We start from the raw sequence: 22,144 nt of genomic DNA, 5'->3' as shown, positions 1-22,144 counted from the left end.
AATACCCCTCTGCATTCAGTGCGAATGAGTTTGACTTAGGACATAGTAACATAGTTGAACATAACACTGAATTGACTGACGACTGACCCTTCCGTGAACGATACCGCCCGATTCCACCCTCCCTTTATGACGAAGTTAGGGCTACATATTATTTAGGACCAATTACCTTTAAGCCAAACAAAATCCCACTCATTCCCAGGAATGGGTACACGAAAGGCAAGGAAAAGATCCTTTTGGTCAGTTAGTGACTCAATGGCATGGAAAGAAAGCAGCCGACTTTTTACTATGAATGAGCAATTCACAGCAACATAAATGATGTTGATGCAATGCACAGGGCCATACATTTATCCGCATTCTCCACGGCTTCAGGTCAACAGATGAGCAACCTCTGCATCATTTTTGCCAAGTAGATGCTGCTGATAGCTGCTGCTTTTACAACTGTACACTTTTCCAAGTAGATGAAGCTGATAGCTAGAGCTTTTTACAACCATACACTTGCAAACAACAGCACCCCTGGAAGTCAAAAGACTCAGACTGGATATCGGAGAACCGCTGAAGGACATCTGCAACCGCCTTAGTGAGAAGAGCTCACTGTCCACTGTTTAGAAAAGTTTCTTTATGACTATACAGACAGTGGATAGATCTAGATTTAGACTTCTTATTAATTTAGACCAGGCAGGTGTACCTGCCAACCTCGGGTCCCTGAAGCCTACAAACAGGTCACTTCAAGACAATTTTGATCAGGGAAATAGATCATCAACTGCACATCCCTTGCTATCTATCCTGTACACGTTTTGAGGCAAAACTCTATAGAAATGCCAAAGATCCAAAGATCCATACATTCACTGGAACCAATCATTCTTCATTTTCTACTCAAGCCACTGTGAACCAATGATCAAAGCATTTTCTACTCTCTCCATAAGCAATCTATATTTGCTTCTGTTCACACAATTAGTCTCTAGGACTGTGAACACTGTTATGACACAAAATAAAATAATACAAAACAAAAACAAAAACACCCTGAAATCTTTGTGCAAGATTAACATTCACATACCCATCCAGGAATTTGAGTACATGGTAAATCTTAGTAAAACCCTGTTATGCATTGTATATTCACCTACAAATTGGCCACTAGGTAGTACAAAATGCCTGGCAGGTATCCAGTGGTAAGTACATGTATGAGCTCCTCCCATTCATGGACAGTACTAATGGAAGGAATAGCATTTCCTTCACTACAGAAAAAAATATCTGTAAATTAGGATTATTGTGCGTATATCTATATACAGATACAAATATATACCACGGGTATATACACACAAAAAGTCGTGTGAGATTGTCTGTCAGTGTAAGTGACAAATCATTGTGCATTTTAGAAACACACACACACACACACACACATTCTTCTGATTGTTGAGATGGGTGAGGAACTTATAACTACCAGTATACTATTCCAAACTGGAGTGAAATCATTGTGCAGGATTAAAATCACATACCTATCCATGAATACAAGTACCCGGTAATCTTTGTAAAACCCTGTTATACATATTCACCTGCAAGGTGGCAGTTGGCAATAGGCAGTAAAAAATGTTTGGGAGGTATCTACACAGATACAAATATACATTGAGCAAACCAAAAGTTGTGTGTGATTGTCTATCAGTCCAACTGACAAATCGGCAAGTATTTTCAAATCAAGGCACATTCTACTGGTAGGTGAGATGGGTGATGAATTTATAACTACCATTATACCATTCCCAACTGGAGTGGGGAGTCCATTACATCACTGCATACTGGATGTTGCCCCTCCTGGAATCCCGCCAGTCCAGGTAGATGCTTGTCGGCCAGTAGAAGAGGGCTGTCGCAGCACACAGGACGGCACAGCCCCTGAAGAGGTTCCTGGCTCCAAACAGGTGGTAGACAACACCTCCCACTAGGGATCCTAGACCCTCTCCTGAAGACAGAGTTTGAGATTTAAGGAAGTAGAAAGGAAGAAAGGAAAGGAGGAATAATAGGAGAAAACAAAAAGAGCCCTTTAACACCTATGCAATTGTTCCCACATTACAAGTATGTTACATTACAAGTATGTTTGGGTCAAACTTATTAAAGCCAAAACCTATTCCTCAAGAGTTGCTCGACATACATCTTCCATCTCGTGGAATTTGCTCACAAGACTTCAAAAGGGTCTACCAAAACACTCACCCAGCCGATGTGATTTGCCAGGATGAGTTGTTTCAGTGGATTTTGAGGTTAAAAGTGTAGAATAATATCAATTGAAGTGCAGAACTTTTATTCCACAATAGCCCTCTTGGCTCAGCATTAGGGAGCTTTAGATTTTAGACGCGCGGACGTTCAAAGGAAAAAAACATGGTCTGAGCTTGCCCAGTAGCGCGCGTAAAGTCAATCTATTTTTAGCTTGCGTCGCCCGAGTTGTTTACTACGCGAACTGGGCTATTTTCACGTCCGCACAGTTTGCGACGTAGAGAGCTTCTTCATGTACTGATCATATGGGGGCGCGATTTTATTTTTTATACTTTGCATCCCAGCGTAATCTAAAGCTACTTTTCCACACGACGCAGGAAGAGGAGAATGCCAGCGCAAGCGTCGGCTCAAACGTCCGCGCGTCAAAATCTAAAGCTCCCTATTGTTAGTAGGTAGAACTCAAGGTGACAATCAAACGTTCCTTAGGATTTTTTTTTTTTCTAACAAGCTCCATGCAATTCACTCCAGTATGGAAGATTGGCGAGTACTGCTGTGGCCAGAGTTATGATCGATTATAGAAAATTACATCTGAGCAACCACAATTGTGTATGTTCTTTCAATAGACCGTCATACTTTTAGCAAACCCCTCTAAGTAATATTTTGCAGTTACCAAACTGCACCAAACTGCACATTTCTAATGTGTATGTGTACACTTCTAGAATACACTTTGAATTTGACTCCAGCATTAAAATTTCACACATGCACAAACCAATAAACGAAAATTGCGCAGTCATTTGATCAATGCTGAAAGTTACACGACAAAAGGAGACGAAAAAACACTTACCTAGTCCACACTTTATGCCATACGCCACAGACTGCATAGTTGTTCTTGTGTTGTGCGGAGTGATCAAGGCAATGTATGATGTACATGCTGGCCATAGGGCTCCATATGTAATGCCATGCAGCAGCTCTACTGGTAGGATTAGCCACGGGTTCTGGAGGAAAGAGTATGCCACAAATCGGATGACATAGCAGAACAACGTCAAGACGAACACCCCTCGATGGCTCAACTTCTCGATGATCTGGCGGGCAAAAAACATGAAGGGGACTTCCGACATGCAGGTGAAGGTCAGCGTTAGGCCCATGACAGTGTGCGTCCCCGACAACTCAGCCAGGAATAGGAACTGATAGGTGCTGATGACTCCAACACAAACCCCCGAAATGAACATGACATACAGGAACACCAGCACCTTTGCCTTTCTGAGCAAACTTCCAAGGTTTCTGGTGAGCGACTCCGGGGGACGATGGTCAGGAAACTTCATCCTCATGGCTGGTATGACCGTCAGAAGTACCACTACGACAAAAACGATAAATGCGGGAAGGTATCTGTTGAACGAATCTGGGTACGCCGATGCGTAGGCATCGATCATTACGCCAGAAAGTGGAGCGAACACACCCCATGCGACGCCTCCCCAGAGTCGCTGATGTCCGTATTCGACCTGCTCTCCTTTATCGTTTGCCTCCTTGATCATCGCCATGGTCGCCGCATCAAGGAGTGGAAAGGACGGGTTGGAGATGAATTGACCAATGACGATGATGGCAAGCATTATTGCAAACGTTTGCACGTTCTTGTCGCTGCTGACCCCTGATGGGGGCTGTGGAGTCGTCACTGGTGTCGGCGTTTTTTCTGAAGTTGTTTTCAAAGGCATTTGTTGTCTTGTAATTTGTAGTGTAAAAAATTTGTGAGCTAAAGAATGGTTATTGCACAAGGCTGGCAAAGAGGGTATAGTGTCTATATGCAGACAAAGTCCTTTGGAGGCCAATGTGGCCAAAAACTGCTGTTCATCTCTGGGACACAATGCAACCTCATCAACATAACAGCATGTGGTATTAGAGCTATTGCAAATGAGCCCTGCTTGTTGCTTTCTGGTAAGCGACTTGCACCCAGTGTAAGAGAGCAGAGATTGTGTTGCAAGGCTGGGACTATCATCACACGCCTTACAAGAGAGCAAACAAACCTGTTGATGCGAGTCATTGTTATTCAGAATTGCACACACAGCGTGAGTTGTAAGCGTGAATTCACCATGACTGTCACCGTTTTTGGTGGTATGAGGAGGGATCCACTCCATACCTACATTGTTTGTGATGTTGGACCACGGAACAGTGCTGTTTCCATGGTTTAGGAGCGGCACGAACACTCCACTCCCGTACACAAGGCCGGTCCCGATTATACTGCACAGCAAGATCAGCCTGTGCTTGCTGTACTTGTCTGCCAGGCTGCCACCGATGGGGGATGCGAACAAGCCCACAAAGGGTTCCAGGCCCTTGACGACCCCAACCTGGAGTGGATTCAACCCCACGTAGAAGAGGTAGACGGGCAAGAATGGCAGAAGGCTCACCATCCCTGCAAGACAAAACAAGACATCTAGTCAACACATTATATATAACATATATTTCACAATGCATTGGGATTTGGACAACAAATTTTATGAGTGGTAGTACTGGTACCGGGGTAGAGTAACCTGGAGGATTTTGTCAACCATTTCGTTAGTACCGGTATTTCTGACAAATTGTTTTAAGCTACTGAAATCCTTGCATCTGATTGGCCGAGAGAAAATTTGTCAAAAACAAACGAACAAATATGTTCCAAGATGCTTGATGAAATGCCCCCTGAAGGTGTTTAATTTGTGCAGATGAAGAACCAATACCTAGGCTTGAGCTCTGTTGGGTAGATTACTTCTTACCAATGGGATAATTTTGGTTGTTCCAACACTGGAAAAGACATCCTTATTTCCCTATTTTGTCATACTGTAAAAGTGGATATTTTTGCGCGACTAATTTTTCACCCTTGGCTGGGTGAGATGAGTTTCACATATTTTTAATTACGAAAAATCAAGACACCAAGTACAGGAACATACGGCAAGAAAAAATATTCGCATGCTTTTATTTTCGAGCTAGTTTCTGGTTGTGCGAAATGCGCAAAAATTTCAGCATTCCGTAAATTTCCTCTTTTACAGTATTCTCTACTCTACCCTATCCTTGTTAGCTAATAATGCAGAGATGCATGCTGTCCTCAACATTTGTCAAATGTGTGTACATGCATGCATCCAAGCATAAGGCAACATGAGTAGGATAGTGTTGAGTGGTACCCGTATCAATTATAGCAAAATCAGTGAGGGGACACACGGAAGTCTTTTCCAGTAACTGAATGACAGACTTGTATTATGACCGACAAGATAAGCAAGAAAAAGACAAACAAACAAACAAAAATAACCAAACAAAAACAATCAAAACAAAACAAATCAAACAAAGACAGTGCTCAGACATATACACAAATTAAAAAACATATACACAAATAAAAAACAAACAAACAAACAGAAACAAAGAAATGTTAACGCATATTGTGACTTATTGAGATATACTCTTATACTTTTATACTCTTACCTGACCAGAGTAGGAAGTACACCGCCTTCACAGGCACAAACGTTCGGTTCACTCTCAGTTTCTTGTGGCACCCACATTGTTTTACTGAAGGAAAATTTAGAAAAAAGATGCATATTTAGAAAAAGACATCACCAACAGCAGATCAACTCAACTGTACTGCAATGCAATCAAAACACCCCCCCCCCCCCCCCCCGCAATTTTTTTTTTTTTTTTTTATTCCCTATCATTTTCATGGATGGGTAAGCTTTTGTTTGATCGAGGAAAACCTGGTTCAGATTATCCAAACAATTTCCTGAATAATGCATGTTTTACTCTTTTTTTTTTAAGTTTAAACAATGTTTATCACCAGCATTGCCATAAATTCAAATTATAAATAGCTTGGTAACCCACTGTGTGACCAAGATTATCAATATCGAGCAATTCACAAACCATGCTTGGTCACACACGAATGTGTGGAATGAATGCACAAATCACAGCTTCAACTGAAGTAAAATCAGTTACAAATTTAGAGTTCGTAAACAACCCTATTTGCAGCAGACCTTGTACAGGGTGCCTATTTGCAGCAGGGCCCATCTCATTCACTGATGGGTACTCTATCATACAGGTGTCACTTCCCATAACACTTGCAAGTAACTGATCTTGCTTGTGTTCAAGTGGGACTAATAAGCACACATGATATTCATTCAGGGATGCCTAGTTCAAAAAAATTTTATGAGTGAGATTTTCATGACTCGGCATCTTGGCATGCGAATGAGCGCGCGAGCGAGGGTGTTGGGAGGGGTTTTTTCCCCCCTGTGGCCCCGAGTCCCACGGTAGGGAGCTTTTTCAATTTTTAGCTCTTAATGGTGTGATCAGGTGCATACTTAAGTGACTATAAGACAAAAGGGAAATATACCTTCATTTGCGACTATCACTTCAATCTTTTGAGCTATGCTCATTATCATAGGCCCCAAGTTGCAGACTTCGCCTGATGCGTGACAAAAATGGGTGTCATGCGTGAGATTGTGAGATGGCCCCTAAATGCTTGAGTCTCACGCAGAATGCGTGAGACTTGGTAGCTCTGTTCATTAATGCCCGTTTATAACTACCGGTGGGGTACGGTACATACATGTACACGTACAGCTCTGTCACTGCTGAATGTGCATTTCACACGGCATCTGGTTGGGCTAGCTGTTTTACTGATGAATGAAAGTGCCCCTGCCAGAAATAGACACCCTGCTGCAAACAGGGTGATTTACTGATCAATATGAAAAGGACTTTTTCAAATCTTACATTTTTAGACTGAAAAATCCATCTGTTCAAGAGGAGTGTAATAACATTCTAGTTTACTCTGACAATTCTCTAAATACATTTGTAGGACCAGCAATTTTCTTTCATTACATCAAAATTTTGTTATAACCAAAGAAATAAACAATACAAATACAAAGAGTGGATCATGTTCCAGTCTGAATTTTTCATTTGTTGTAACCAGAATTTTGTTACAACTGTGTTCATATCATCATGGGAGAGCACTATACTGGTATTAAAGATCTAAATTACATGTCTAGATAATGTGGATGCTGTGAAGCCAAGCGTAGTCTCTGCGGGACCAAGGAGGTTTAAGAGATGGAGTTCCAACTGGCTGTAATTATTCAAACAGCTGCCATTTTTCTATTGATGCACAAAAGAATTCCACAGGTGCACTTGTGCCTTGATGATTAGGGTTCCATGCCGCCGTCTTTTTGAGCAATCTGAAGATTCATTTTAAACTCTTAACATTATATGTGACCTTGCACCTCAAAACAAACAAAAAGTCGCCAGACATGAATTTTTAGTTAAGACCATATTCTGAAAGAGCAGACTTTAAGCTTTAAAATGATAATAACCCAAATCAAATGGACTCTCCTAACTTATCTAAATATTGGAAAGAAAGCACAAACTCAGGAAAAGTGTGAACTGAGAAAAGAGGCTCTGAAGTACAGTGTCTATTCAAGTGCTTAATCTTTACCAAACCGTGCTGGCTGTGCGATGAATGGGACAAAAAACAGGAAGTAAATCACCAGAGTAACAACAATGAAGGGATTATGAGATTATACTGAAATTAAGCATGCCTCATTAACACATTCTGCTTATAATTGATGCCAACTTTCAAAGCAGTAGCACTATCCTTTCAAAAGTTATTAGAGTTGAAAGTGAAGAGTGTGGACAAGGTTTTTCAGAAATGAACTAGATATATCGCTACGGCTACTGATATGCCTCCGCCATAATGCATGGTTCTGGTCTATAGTACAATGTCTTGACAATGTGTGATGACAGTTTCACACAATTGGCAAAATATTAAAATGACAGGTTTGACACAAATGTGCTGAATGTTCACTTTCCTAGAACTAGGTTCAATTGGATGAATGATTAAAATGTCAGAGTGCAGGTATTTGGGGAACTGATGATTTTTACTTGACTTTTGACCCTTTTATAAGTTTATGCATTGAGTAATTTTCAAGGTATTGAGAAAAAGTATAATTTCAGTATCAAATGGGAAAATAGCATTATCTAAACCTGGCCTTTCACCTTTGACCTCACAGTTCCAAAGAGAATCACTGTTAGGTTGAACATGCATGAATATGTAAGTTTCATGATGATACCTCGAGTTACTTTCGAGATATGGAGGAAAAAGTGCAATTTAGCACTTTCACTTGACCTTTGACCTTTGACCTTTTGGCAAGAAACTTCCCCAAAAATATACATTGGGTAATACATGCCATACATCAAGTTTTTTTGTAAAAAAAACCTTCAGGCATATTGCATTTTAAGGAAAGTAGTGATATTTTGAGGAGTTGACCTTGACCTTTGACCCCCCTGACCTTTGACCCATGACCCCCAACTTCCCTAGATAATCACTGCCCATCGGTACAAGCATATATACTAAGTTCCATGAAGATACCTTGAACCATTTGCGAGATATGGAGAAAAACATGAAATTTCAATTTTTTCTCACAAAATAACCTGTGACCTTTGACCTTTGACCCTGTGACCCTAAAATCCACACAAAGTATCATCCCCCAAGGATATACCCTCATACCAAGTTTGATGTAAAACCACCACACGGTTCTTGAGATATTGACAAAAACAAAACGGGACGGACGGACGTACGGACGTACGGACGTACGGACGGACGGACGGACGGACGGACGGACGACCCGAAAACATAATGCCTCCGGCCACTTCGTTGCGGAGGCATAAAAAGGGATTCTAAAGACACACGTAATCACACTATTCTACCAAAAATGTTCAAGATATACTGCTAAAAAACACACTTTCCTGCCCATTTTATGATGCAAAATGTTGGCATAATGTAAAAGAAGACCAGCTCTTTCAGAAAATATGAAAAAGTCAAGTTTGGCTAGGTTGACCCATTTCACTTATTTTCAGTCCTCACGCAAAATCAGTGTGTGCGACTTTATGTTCGTTTTGAGGTGCACGGTCACATATCGTCTTGTGTCCGCTCGTTTATTTGTCAAATAGAATGAATGTTCTCTTTATGCTATTTCTAAAAGCATATGAAACAAAAAGTAAAGCCCGTCCAAGATTATGTGCAAAAGTATAAACCTGAGCTGTATGTTGTGAAAATATTTGAAACTGTGCTCTCACTACAAAGCTGATTTTATCATCTTTCTGATCGCTTCCGACAAATGAAACTGATATGGTATAAGTTTCGAGTATAGTTCTTTATTCATTGATTTATATGTTAATAGATTAGTGTAAAGTCATGTAAAAACAATTAATTTTCATTTTCATTTCATCAATTTTTGTACAATTTTTATTCGCACATGCCCGTGCCTGTACTATCAATGTGCCGCTTGTTTTCTAAGAAGGGATGGCGAAAAGCAATTACCATCATCGAAAAGACATATGGGTAATTCCATGGGGTTGGGACTGAAATTGTGACATACAAGTTGAAAATTCAAGTTGGGTAAACTGAAATTTCCTTTTTCCCCCTGATTTGTTACTCCCATTCTTCAACTTATTCCACTAGAAATCTGTTTATTACTTCGCACACTTTCAGTCAGCATGGGTAAACAGGTATGGCAAAATACCTATGTTACACGGACTTCATTTGTTGACATCCTTCATAATTTTGTGTTCTGAAATGATAACAATGAACACATCCACGTTTTTTTCATCCATAGCACATCAACATGTTATTTAACAGGCGCATGAGATCATTATTAGTAAGATTGTATGTTCTGATGTCAACTGCAAGCCACTTTTATTAACATGTTTTTTTCTACAAACCATTAACAATTTCAATCAAAGGTTTAACTTTTTCTTCAAGAGTGACACAATGACAATATTCTTAAAAGCACCACAATTGAAGCAAGTGATTTGCATGGGTATTCAAGTGAAAACATGATTTTATTGTTATAATCAGGGGTTTTCAGACAACAACCTCGCCCACGGTGTACTACCTATGTTACACGGACAGTATGTCTTTGTAACATAGGTACACTACGACATATCAACTGATTTCCTTTATTGTGGTGTGAGATGTTAAAACCTACACATATAGACTTTATGTATGTTCCCACAAATAACACTATTGTAACAGTTCTTTGGAATTATATCTACTGCACACCTGTGGAACAATACCTATGTTACACAGACTTCAATTCTTTGTAACTCTGGTATGAAAGAAGGCAGACTTAATCAGAAGAAGAAGAAGAAAGTGAAGCTTTACACAATTTGACCTAATATACACTAACAACATCATCAACTAGTTGTCAACTAATTAAGAAAACTAATAAAGAGAAATCAGACAAGTCTTCTTGTCTTCTCCATGTTCTTTGTTTGAAATTAATTTCTGCTCTTTTGTCCAATGTCCATTTAGCCCTCGATTTTTATTTTTCTTCTGTCCATTTTCCCTCTGTGCAGTTTTCTTCTTGTCTAGTTTGTTACATTCGCTCTTCTTGCGTGTTGCTTTGTCGGCTTCCTCTCTGTTTGGGGAGTGCTGTGGATGTGTCCTTTTCACTCTTTCATGTAGTTTAACACGTAGCGGTGGCAGAGGAGGAGCCATGGCAGATTCATCAACAAACTGAACAAAAGGTGTAAAGAGAAATAGAATAAAAAAATTAAAAGAAAATTTTTGTCGGGGTTGACTATATATTCCTGTTGATGTATCTGTGTTTTTATGAATGGAATTAAATAATTTTAACAATTTTGCTTACATTTCTACCTTGCTTGGCATACCCATTAGCTAGAGTTCCATGTGTACCTCCCACCAAAATTGAAGAAAAAAAATGGGTTATGCTTAAAAAATGATGTAAATATTAATAATAATAATATAGCATGTAAAACATAGGAAAATATCATTTTCATACTCTAAAAACTTGTTTTCAGATGTAAGCTAGGAAGGGCAGGTCGCTGCCCCCAGTGTCCTAGCTAAGGTTAGGGCTAGGGTCAGGGTTACGGTTACGGTTATGGTCCTTAATGGGGAGACTCCCAAAATAATACTAGGCCCTATTTTGTATTCATCCCCCATCGAAATTGTCGCCCTCTTTTTGAATGATAGTGTAGAGCAATAATAGTCCAATTTTGATTGGGGTTCATAATTTTATTGAAGCCTTTCCTACCCACTACCCACCCAAACTGAAAAGGACACTGGCATTTTAGCTTTGAGACTTCACAGTGGGTGAACATGGAATGGAAATGGTGAATCCTTGTGAAATGTTAACAAGTTCATCAGAGCATCTAACAGGTCAGTGAAATCTTGGAAGGAAAACATTGACATTTTCGAAGTAAATCTGTTAAAGAGAAAGAATTTCACAGCTCCTAGTTCCCTCAATATCACCAGCAAAATAAGGCAAACTCTATTTCTCTAGTTCAGATGCAGTCTGGACATCTACGTTTTCCAACTAGTATATAGTGATTAATACTAACTCTAGCACGTCTACCTTGGTAGATACCTAATGACAAAAGGGTCCAAAAATTCACAATAATCGGGAGGTAAAACAATTTTATATTGCAGTGAAGATACACTGATATACTTTTGTATGGTTTTCTAAGAGAGGAATATATGCTCCTTTTGCAGAGACCGGCATGGACGGAAAATTTGCCAATCAAAATTATGAACATGAACCTGTAACAAATATCTCAGTATGTGGGACTACAGTATCATTGTCCACCGTATTTTTGGCCAGTTCAGAGGTTTAGATGTCGTTTTTTTCCTCTAATAGAGTTACAGAATATGACAAATGTTATTATTTTCATAAAATAGCGTAAAAGCTTACCAATTGACATCAGAAACATTAAAACTCCTGTACCTACGTTACATGGACAACGGCAGAAAAACAGATCTTGCGCTGTCCAGGTAGGTGTATATTGGCTGTGAGTAGTTTTTCTGCCATTGGGGGAGGACTGCCAGTGACATGAATACGATTGCTGAAGTTAGTAGCTCTTCTTTTTATCGCGAGACGCGTCTTTCCTTACCTACGTTACACGAAGAGGCCGGACATCGCACTGAAGTACAGTGATATGTTCCGTATTTTCTCGTTTATTTGGAGGATTTTGATGCTAATTTTTAGATAAGAATACTCCTGAAATATAAATCTCATTATAGAAATAAAGTTTCTAATCATATTATGATTGGAAGTGTATGTAAAACCATGCTATACCTATGTTACAACAAAAATTGCCATGGACATCGTTTGTAACATAGGTATGAGGTTGCTTGAAGATGCTCTGGTGTTCTTATTTTGTTACAAATGTTTATGTGCCTTATAGTCTTTGTAGAAGTCACCTTGCCTCTCTTAATTATGATAGGCATAATGCTGAAAGGTTGTATATTCCTGTTTTACATTGCCATGAAAATGGCATATATTTATGTCACAACATAAACCACAAAAAACCATGGGACATCATCAGTGAAACAGTCATAGACAAAATACATTTGTACACAGGCTTGTTTTTTTTTTCATCAAATAATTCTTCACACATTTCTCTCCAAGAAAAACTGCAAACCACAGACATTTATTTGATAAATTTTTCAGAATATGACTTTTATTCCCTACACAACATGAAAACCTAGAGAAGACCCAACCCCATGGAATGACCCATTTCCTTTGAGAGTGACGAGTCATGATGCAATGTCACGTGAATCAATTGTCTTCCCATCTGTGAAGCAGCGCCAGTTTAGCACATACTTCAAATATTTCCGAGTGGCGGCATGAAACATGGGATGAAAGGGAATGAGACTGTTGTTACTCCATCTCTCAAACCTCCTTGGCGGGACATATCCCCAGTGATAAATACAGACTCGGACTGATCATTCAGTCTATTCATTTGACTGAGTGAAAGTCAAGTCTGTAATCTCTGTATTTTTTTATCATCGGGGCTATGTTCCACAGAAAGTCGGAAACTACATCCAGCTTGAGAGAATTAATTGACTGAAACATCCTCCATTCATGAGAAACATGACGGTTAAAAAAGTCATAAAACCCCTCGCCCTCCAGACAGATGAACTTTTTCTATTTCAATCTGTCGGTCGATCAACACAGATCTTGTGCTTGCCTTTACAAATAGAAACTATCATTATGAATAGAAACTGCATTAGGTTCCTAGACTGAAACAAATTTCATCTTTCAATATACAAGCACAATTCACAATCAGACGAGTGTGTAAACTGGGTAATGTAGCCTCTTCTAATGCCTAAATAAGAAAATCATCACTTCACAACAGCCACCCTTTTGAAACGTGAGGAACATACGGTACCGAGAGATATGACGGCTGGAACTGCGGCTCTCGCTCCCGACTTGTAAATTAACGATGGTGCAGCCATTTGGGCATTAAATTTACGCTAGTGTCTATTATATTGATTCAAGGATATCAGCCATCAAGGGAGTCCAAGGAGCTCCGCCTCCCTGCAGCTGATCAAGCGGGACACTGCGGGGTTGGATCTGAGCATCCACGCGTTGAAGATGCATATGCACACAGACAGAGGCTTGCACAAGTGCTTCCCTATTCCACGGTCCAGTTCGAAAACATCTTATTTACTAACCCCGGGAGTAAAAATATGTCATGAACAGGTCGCTTGCTACTAGGTAGGACTAGAGGAGAGCAAGAGGGGCTCCCTGCCAGTTCGAGAATTTGAGCCAACTTAGAACTAGAAGCGAACATAGACAATAACGTCGTACGGCGCGGCCTACGAGTGAGCATCGTTCAGCGATAAGGGTCCGATCTATCTACGGTCAAATTATTCTAGGGTCGAATTGCCCAAGCCCTACACACAACGCAGCGCAGCTCAACTGAGGCACGCCAAAGTGAGCCGACAGCACACATGATGTATCCACATCGCATCGCGAGTGTTAACCAATGTACACGTACATACACGAAAAGGTTACGGGTCATTCATACGGTTGTATGGGGTATACCCGACCCCACACTCGACTTCTTACACAGAGCCCTCACAGAAGGACTTGTTTGACTACGAAAGATTCCAGAAAACTGGCGAGCAATGTCGAACTTGAAGTGGATTTTCTTTGTCATATTCAGTAGCTGTTTGTGTTATGTACAAGCTCAAGATGCCGAAGAGGAGAAACAAATGGAAACATTCAAGATTGAAGGGAAAGTGTCTGTTCCAGGCGTGAAACCGGCAGAGTGGCTCCCGTCAATTCAAGTGCTCGTTGACGGTGGCCAGTTCATTGGGTTTGTGAAGTGAGTGTCTAAATGATTTGGGTAAATAGACCTCTAACATTAATAGGCTCTATCCAAAATCCTAACGTTAGTCCTTTGACTTACAGAGTAGATTACAATGCTATATTATCGTAGAGAAGATGTACAAGAACTTGATATTAAGTGTAACATAAAATACAATTTAAAATTGTTTAACAGTCAACGTATGCTCTAGACTAACTCAGTCCGGGAAACCCGCTCATGAGGACCGCCCCCGCGTACGAGGATGGTCCCTCATGAGGACCTCCCCCCGCCTCGTCTCACATCTGACGTACAAATTGTCGCAACTTTGCATGGTGATTTTTTGTTACACACACATGTCCACTATCCATGATGAAAAGAAGAAAAAATCCTGTCTGTTTTTTTTTTTTCAAAAATCGAGTTTTAATCAACCGATGCAGAGCGCCCATCAAAACACGGACGCCAGCGCGTTCGCACAATGCAAGACTGCCGCACCTAGCGGCCTGATCCGACTAAATATTTTCGATGCTTTTTTCTGCGGCTCTCACCTCTCCGCGCACGAATCAGCCTCGTGAAGCTGAATGCTAGCTCTAGACAGTCTAGTCCTATGTCGAAACAGTTTCCACCAATTCGTTAAAGTGGCAAGAGTTCCAGGAAATACACATGTAAATTCAATTTACTGAATGGTATAACGTTATGTCTAACCAAGTTCAGTGGTGCATTTGTTAAAAAAAATAAAAATAAATAAAGAAAGAAAAGGGAGTTGTGGAGCTAGTATTACTTAGCCTGACCAGACGCTGTAAGTGGACTGGGCTGTGTGTCTGTCACAGTATTGAATGGACTAAAGAAAAACCCGCACCAAGGTTCGACCTGTGGCAAAATATGATTTTTGACCACACAGCTGGCTATCGAATTTTGGATGGCGCTGGCATCTGTACTGTCATGAACTTTGGTGGAATTAGGGTGGCTTGCTTATAATCATGAAAAGGAAAGTTTTCTTACCAGATGGTGCTGTTTGTTCTTCAGTCCACAGTAGAACTATTAAAAGATTGAAAGTAAAATATTTTGGAAGAGTCTGCTGCTGGTACTTACAAATTAGTGCAGGGCAGGGCTTGCTCTGTGGTTGAGAGATTCATCTTGTCAAATGGGGTGAATATGCCTGCTCTACTTTAGCTGGAGGCATCTCTACAAGGTCTTGGGGTTTTGCCTCTGGTCTGTCTGCCTGCTGAAGAGTGATGTATTTGTCTATCAAAACTAGTGAAGTGACTGCCTCAACTTTTCCCTCCAATTTGCATCACATGACCGAGCTTGCGCAAAGCAAATGCCCAATGGGGAGAGAGCAAGGCTCCATCATCCATGCTTTGATTCATTAGACTGAGGGGTAGTTTTACACAAAGCCAAAAGGCAGTTAAGGCACGGCCAAGTTCTGCTCACTAATCCCTGCATGGTAGAGAGGGCAGCTGCTCAACAAACTTCAAACAAAAGAGATCTTCTCTTTTCACAGGCCTGTAGTTTACAGAAGAGGCTAAAGCTTTGCTGACTTGGCATTGCTGATTTGGCCTGAAGATTAACTCCAACTATGTAAATGTGTGTGTGTGTGTGTTATGTATTTCTTTGTTCTCTATTTCAATGTACTCCCCTCCCTGGTGGTATTCAACCTGTAGGAATGATGAGGAGTTGATAAGTCCTTACCTGTAGGCCAAAGATTTCTTGTTAGGACATATTGTATCATGATGTCACAACTACATGTATGTATCATAGGGCAGCATTATTCAGTCTTGATATACTAAAATTGACATTGATCTTGAAGTGGATTCGCTGATAGATACATCTCTATGCAGCCAGTGGAGATGTGCAAACAAACAAGCTTCTCCTCTTGCTCACTTCATGACAGATATTATACCCCATGAAGTTAACTGTACAGAGATGGATGGGCAGATATATAAGTCTGTAAACTGTAATCCCATCTACAAGCTTCTGCTCTTCTATGCTGCTAGCTAGTCTGTACTCAAACTTCAAATATGGACCTTTCACTCTAATGTACATTTGTACATACCTACAATATTGTAGCTTCACTACAATAGAAGGGATCATGTCTCCATTGCAAACTCATGGAGATGATACCAGCACACAACCACTCATGATGACATCACAATAAATGCTAGAGCTCTGTCCAACTTGTGTTTGAACTTCAATGTCTCGGCTTACCCTGGCTTGATGCTTGAATACTCAATTTCAAATTATTCTGTTGAAGTTTTCACAAATCAAAAGTATAGACCAAAGTCCAATGGAATCCTTAACCAATGCAATACCTTGTGTTTAAATGGTGTACAAAATAAACATGGGGGATGTAAAAGCTCACTCTACGTGAAATTGATTAAATGCAGATTCATTGTTTTATTGTTGCAGAATGTTATTTCATTGAGAAAGACTCTTTTTGACCATTCAAAATTTTCTGTCCTATCTGTACTTTTGATGAACCAGATCTGATGGCACCTTTGAAGTCAACGACATCCCCACTGGATCCTACGTCCTGGAGATCACCCATCCGAAGTACATGTTTGAATCCACCAGAATCGACATTTCGGCAAGGGGGAAGATTCGGGCGAGGAAAGTGAACAACGTGGACAGCAAGTCGGTGATTCAAGTTGCCTACCCTCTTAGGGTCAGAACCAAAGGTCTTGCGGGATACTTTCAGAAGAGGGAGGAGTTCCGAGTGGTTGATGTCTTGAAAAATCCAATGGTGAGTTGGCAGTGATCTAGTCTACAGAAAGTCAAGGCTCTGCAAAATCATAACAATAAACAGCTGCCGGCTGTGTAGGACACCCTCTTTGATGATGTACTGAACATTCAGGTCGTCACATTGTTTTTTTCCTCTAAGTGATAGTACAGTACACTTGCACATGATTTTTTGATGTGGCTTCCACTCTTCCTGTATATCTCTGTTTTATAGCTTAGATTACTAGTGAAAGTCATCACCCTCTATCAAGTACAACATACATCAAGTACAGGAGTTCTTAAATAATATCAAATATCATTATGGTATGTATGAGAGAAAGGGTGTATTTTTTGTTTGTTTGTTTGTTTGTTTGTTTGCTAATATCTTGGAATCCCCTTGCTTCTTGTCTAGATACAGTACTGTAGCTTATGACCAGTAATTAGTATGCTAGTGTATAATTTGTGTCTTTTAACTTTTCTCATGTTAGGAGGGAAAAGGAATTCTACTCATAAAGTCATAAATTCTGCAGTGTGAGGCCATTGCCATGACAACTACAATATAATTTGAATAGAGGGTTGTTTGGTATACCATTTTTTGTTTTTTGTTTTGAGACAACATTAACACTTTGAAGGCCTGCTTTTTGGTGGGATTTTGGGAAAATGCACTGTAAAACCCAAAATTTTCGTGTGCATTTTGACTTGTGAATTTCACAAGAGAGCCAAGATTAGCGCAATTAAGATTCATGCTAAAGTTCTTGTCTACACTACAATGTTAGTGTATATGCACTGAATGCCATTGGCAATTTGTGAAAAACTTTCATGCTGCAAAAATTTCTTGCTTTATAGTAGTCCATTCTTTCTGCTTGGTTGTATTCATTTTATTAAAACTGACCCAAACATTGAATTTTTACATGTAACATGTTGGACATGGATTTTCTTTTTTTCCAGAAGACTTGGTTGTGGTGTTGTGATATCAGGGCTCCATTTCATACAAAAATGTTAGGATAGCAACTCTTGCTGGAATGGCAACTTCCAATAGTAACAGCCAATCAGGAAGCTAGATTCTTGTTGTTACCATGACAATTGACATTCCAGCAAGAGTTAATATCATATCAACTTTTTATGAAATGGGTCCCAGAACTCTTTAAAGGACTAGTACAGTATTGGTGGAGATGAGAATTGGACTTTTAAATTTTTGCGAGATACCAAGAAAACACTTATGATATAGCACAGAGCATACCATTTTAAGAGGAATTCAAAGTTTATTTGATGAAAATCGGGTTTGGAATAACTGAAACATCCAAAAACAAAGTAAAACAAAGCGATCGTTACAAAGTGTGGGTCCCACACTTTATTAGAATCGCTCTTTTTTTGGATATCTCAGCCATTTCAAAACCAATTTTTATCAAATAAATGTTGAATTCCTCATAGAATTACATGCTTTTTCATATTTCATAAGAGATTTCTCATTATCTCACCTAAAAATGTTAGAAACCTGAAATTGGGTCTCAACCAGAACTGTATGATCCCTTTATGGGTCCTTGGACTAAGTGTCCCATATTATCCTCATGCCTTCTCAAGTCTCACATGCATCATATTTACAGAGCTGATTCAAATGTCCATTGTTTGATGTCAGTAATATCAGAATGTTTCCTTCATACTTTCTTTTTCTTTATTGGCAGGTTATCATGATGGTGTTACCGGTGTTATTCATCGTTGTCTTGCCAAAATTAGTCAACACACAGGATCCTGAATTACAGAAGGTGAGTTTAAACCACTCTTCCCTTCCTCAGTATGGATTGATGTATTCATATAGATAAATTGATATAAGTTCATACCTTGTTTATGAAACTAAGCAGGAAAAACTTCCAGTGTATATAGTGCACTGAGAAGCAACTGTGATCAGCTTATGGTACAGTGTATGTCAAGGCTTCATTTGAGGAAACCACAGTACAGTGGTCCATTCCTGCAATAATGTATTTATGATTCTTAGTGGTGATAATGTTTAAATGAATTTAAGGGAGATGATTGAAGAACAGTCATGTTGAGTTGGGAACCTCCACGTACATGTACCGTAACAAACCTGATGAAAAAAAATTTCCCCCCTTTTTTTCCCCCCAAGGACTAATGAGGCACAAATATCTGAAATTGTTGCATCATATGACAGTGGTGTAAGCCAGTATTCTGGGAACAAAAGAAAAAAACTACAAACAGTGGTAAGCATTGATGAAGGCATGAAAGACAGAATGCTGTTTATGTACAAAAAAAGAAAGGAAAGAAAAAGCAGATTGGGAATTGTGCAGCTGCTGGTTTTATGAATTGGCTTGGATGTGTAGAGCCAGTGGTAATAAGAATGTGTAGAGATTGGTTATACTTAAAGGAAGTGGTACTGAGAATGGGTAAGAATGGATTTGAATAATACTGGTAGTATGAAAAAAACAAACAAACAGAAAGAAAGGAAGGAGGATATTAAATGGAACAGCTCAAAGGGATAGAATTTGCGGTAGGATAAGGGTTGATTACCCTTGTCAGCTGAGGTGGATATTATCTGGAAACAGAAATAACCAAAAGAGGGGAGATTTGGGTTCGTATTTAGTATAGTAAAGAAGGATTTGAAGAAGTTAAATGTGACAAGTTTCAGTTGCTTCCCACCAATACTGTAGTTTGGTAGCCAGCTGTTATGAAAATGGGAGATATCAAGTGTATGGGACAAAAACAGGGATGGACAGGATGGACAGAGGGAAATAAGTTTTGAAATTAGTACACAATTTAAGTGTGGGTGAGGTTGGTTTTTTTTAGTAGCATAGTTGATGTTTTAACCAATAGTTAGTGGATCTCCAAAATAAGTCGGTTCAGAGGTAGCTCATGTGCGCATTGGTATTTTTATAAATGACCTTTCTTTTTTCTCAGTTGCTTAGGCACTTAACTCGTTCTCAAAGCGACATAATGCATAAGTTCCCCCCCCCCCCAACAATATCACAATTTATGGAATTCTCATTCAAAAAAATAAAAAAAAAACTTCTGTAGACCAGATGATCAGCATGGCCTGCATTTAAAGAGGGTGACTAGTAACCGATCAGTGGGAATCAGTGGGAATGCTGAGGGATGATTGTTCCAATCCTTGTGGGATTTATTTAAGAGTACATTATATATCTACTGTTGTGTGAAAATTATTTGCTTCAGAACGGTCTCATATTCAAGTTAATGTGCAGATTAATGCCCCGTCACTGACCAGGGACGCTTACCTGGAAACATTAAACTGCACATTACTTGAATATGAGACCATTCTGAAGCAAATAATTTTCACACAAGAATAGATATATAGTGTACTCTTAAATGAATCCCACAAGGATTGGAACAATCATCCTCCAGCATTCTCACTGATTCCCACTGATCAGTTACTAGCCATCCCCTTTAAGACTCGGGATAGCATCCATTTCATTGCTGTGCATTGAATGTACACTGTTTGAACAGACTTTTTAAAATTAATATTACCAAATACCATGCTTTGCTGTTAGGTGTATGTGCTGGCAAGCACCATTTATATGGATTTCATGAATGATTATCACAAATTAGGCTTATCTCATTGAATTTAAAAACTAACATGCCAGTTGGTACAAATGACCTTTTTCTGCTCATGCTCAAAGAGGAACTCTGAACCAGCCTGTTGTCATCACTATGGTAGCTTTTGATCTACAATGTCAGTCTGTATGCATATAAACTTTCACCTTATCAAGCCATCTGATGACACACTGAACAGTTTAGCCAAGAACATAGTGTTCAAAATTACACATTGCTGTACATTGTAAATCTGTCTAATGAGAAGCATTGTGTGGTGTTTCTTCACTGAGTGGAATCCACAGAGCCCCTCTCTTCGGCCATAAAGATAGATGGTTGTGTTTGAAAACCTCAGAGAATCTTGACATTGTTGTAATAGTGCCTAGTCCTTTATCAGCCTCGTTTAGCCAGACTTTTTCATCAGCATTCATAGTCTTTCCAAACTTGACCTATACCTTGAACCAAGAGTTGTAAAGACAGCAAGACCACTCAGGTATAGCTGTGTGCCTTAACCCAACAGGAACACCATGGTGACGCAATAGGAATTTAATAGGGGGATTAGGCATCCTATTCACTGAGGATTCCTGTTGACCATATTGGCAAACAACATAGAGTGGGGTTACGGTAGTGGCCTTTTTGATTTCCCAAGCCCTTCTGGACATTCAATGAGCTTGCACAGTACAATGGTGGCAAGCCTCTCTAATGAAACGTTAACCCATCGAGGACGGGCTGATTTTGCTACAACACGCATTTCCCATAGACACATGAATTTCCCATTGACACTTGCCCGAGTATACTCGGGACTTGTCCACAACGTGTTAAAGTTCATCAACTTTCTACAGATATGCTGTTTGAGAGATTTCTTGCTAGTGTTGAGAATGTGCATGAGTTTGTGAATATATCACATACATTTCAAAATCTTTATTTGCTTGTTAAAGACTGTATTGATGTGTAAATTTTTTCTTTGTATATTTGTACAGGAAATGCAAAATATGAACCTGATGTCCCAGAAACAAGATCTGCCTGACCTTTCCGAGATGGCCACAAGTTTCTTTGGAGGAGGTTCAAGTGCAACGAAGAAAAAAGATAAAGCTATAAAAGCAAAAAGAAAATAGCATCGGTAGAACTGTTCAGTTGAATCACATTTCTTTAAAGGGTGTGTACAGTTCTGGTCGAGGTGAGGATTTAGCTTTTAACGTTTTGCGAGATATTCAGAAATCACTCTATGAGATGTCAAAGAGCATGCAGTCCTAAAGTTTATTCGATGAAAATCGGTTCTGAAATGGCTGAGATATCCAAAAACAAGATGAAACAAAAAGATCCTAATAAAGTTGTGGCATGTCGCCTTTTATTATTAGCACTTTTTGGGATATCTCGGCCATTTGAAAACCAATTTTCATCAAATAAATGTTGATTCCTTCTTAAAATTACATGATCTTTCATATTTCATAAGAGGCTTTTCATTATCTTACTTAGGAATATTCAAAACATGAATCCCCACCTCAGCCAGTACTGTACAGTCCCTTTATACTCTGAAGCAATTTTGTATGTTTTGGGGAATACA

The 22,144-nt window shown here is 39.5% G+C and overlaps 2 protein-coding genes across 2 annotated transcripts; one reads left to right on the top strand and one right to left on the bottom strand.

Moving 5' to 3' along the window:
• Window positions 1-1,539: 1,539 nt before the first annotated feature.
• Window positions 1,540-13,450, bottom strand: LOC139718164 (major facilitator superfamily domain-containing protein 6-like). The gene is made up of 4 exons (XM_071629650.1): window positions 13,384-13,450; window positions 5,641-5,724; window positions 3,041-4,600; window positions 1,540-1,948 (listed from the first exon to the last, which is right to left on the bottom strand). Exons 1-4 carry the CDS (start codon window positions 13,448-13,450, stop codon window positions 1,773-1,775), a joined length of 1,887 nt encoding a protein of 628 aa, XP_071485751.1. The 3' UTR covers window positions 1,540-1,772.
• Window positions 13,451-14,080: 630 nt separating this feature from the next.
• LOC139718150 (endoplasmic reticulum membrane protein complex subunit 7-like) lies at window positions 14,081-21,850 on the top strand. The gene is made up of 4 exons (XM_071629634.1): window positions 14,081-14,325; window positions 16,789-17,047; window positions 18,705-18,785; window positions 21,561-21,850. The coding sequence occupies exons 1-4, from the start codon at window positions 14,126-14,128 to the stop codon at window positions 21,693-21,695; spliced, it is 675 nt and encodes a 224-aa protein (XP_071485735.1). The 5' UTR covers window positions 14,081-14,125; the 3' UTR covers window positions 21,696-21,850.
• Window positions 21,851-22,144: the final 294 nt, after the last annotated feature.

This window comes from Diadema antillarum, unplaced genomic scaffold (assembly GCF_040938485.1).
Source record: "Diadema antillarum isolate AM-2024a unplaced genomic scaffold, OU_Dant_1.0 scf00000090, whole genome shotgun sequence".
Taxonomy (NCBI): domain Eukaryota; kingdom Metazoa; phylum Echinodermata; class Echinoidea; order Diadematoida; family Diadematidae; genus Diadema; species Diadema antillarum.
The sequence above is the reverse complement of the archived record's forward strand: the minus strand, read 5'-3'. Positions and strand labels throughout refer to the sequence as shown.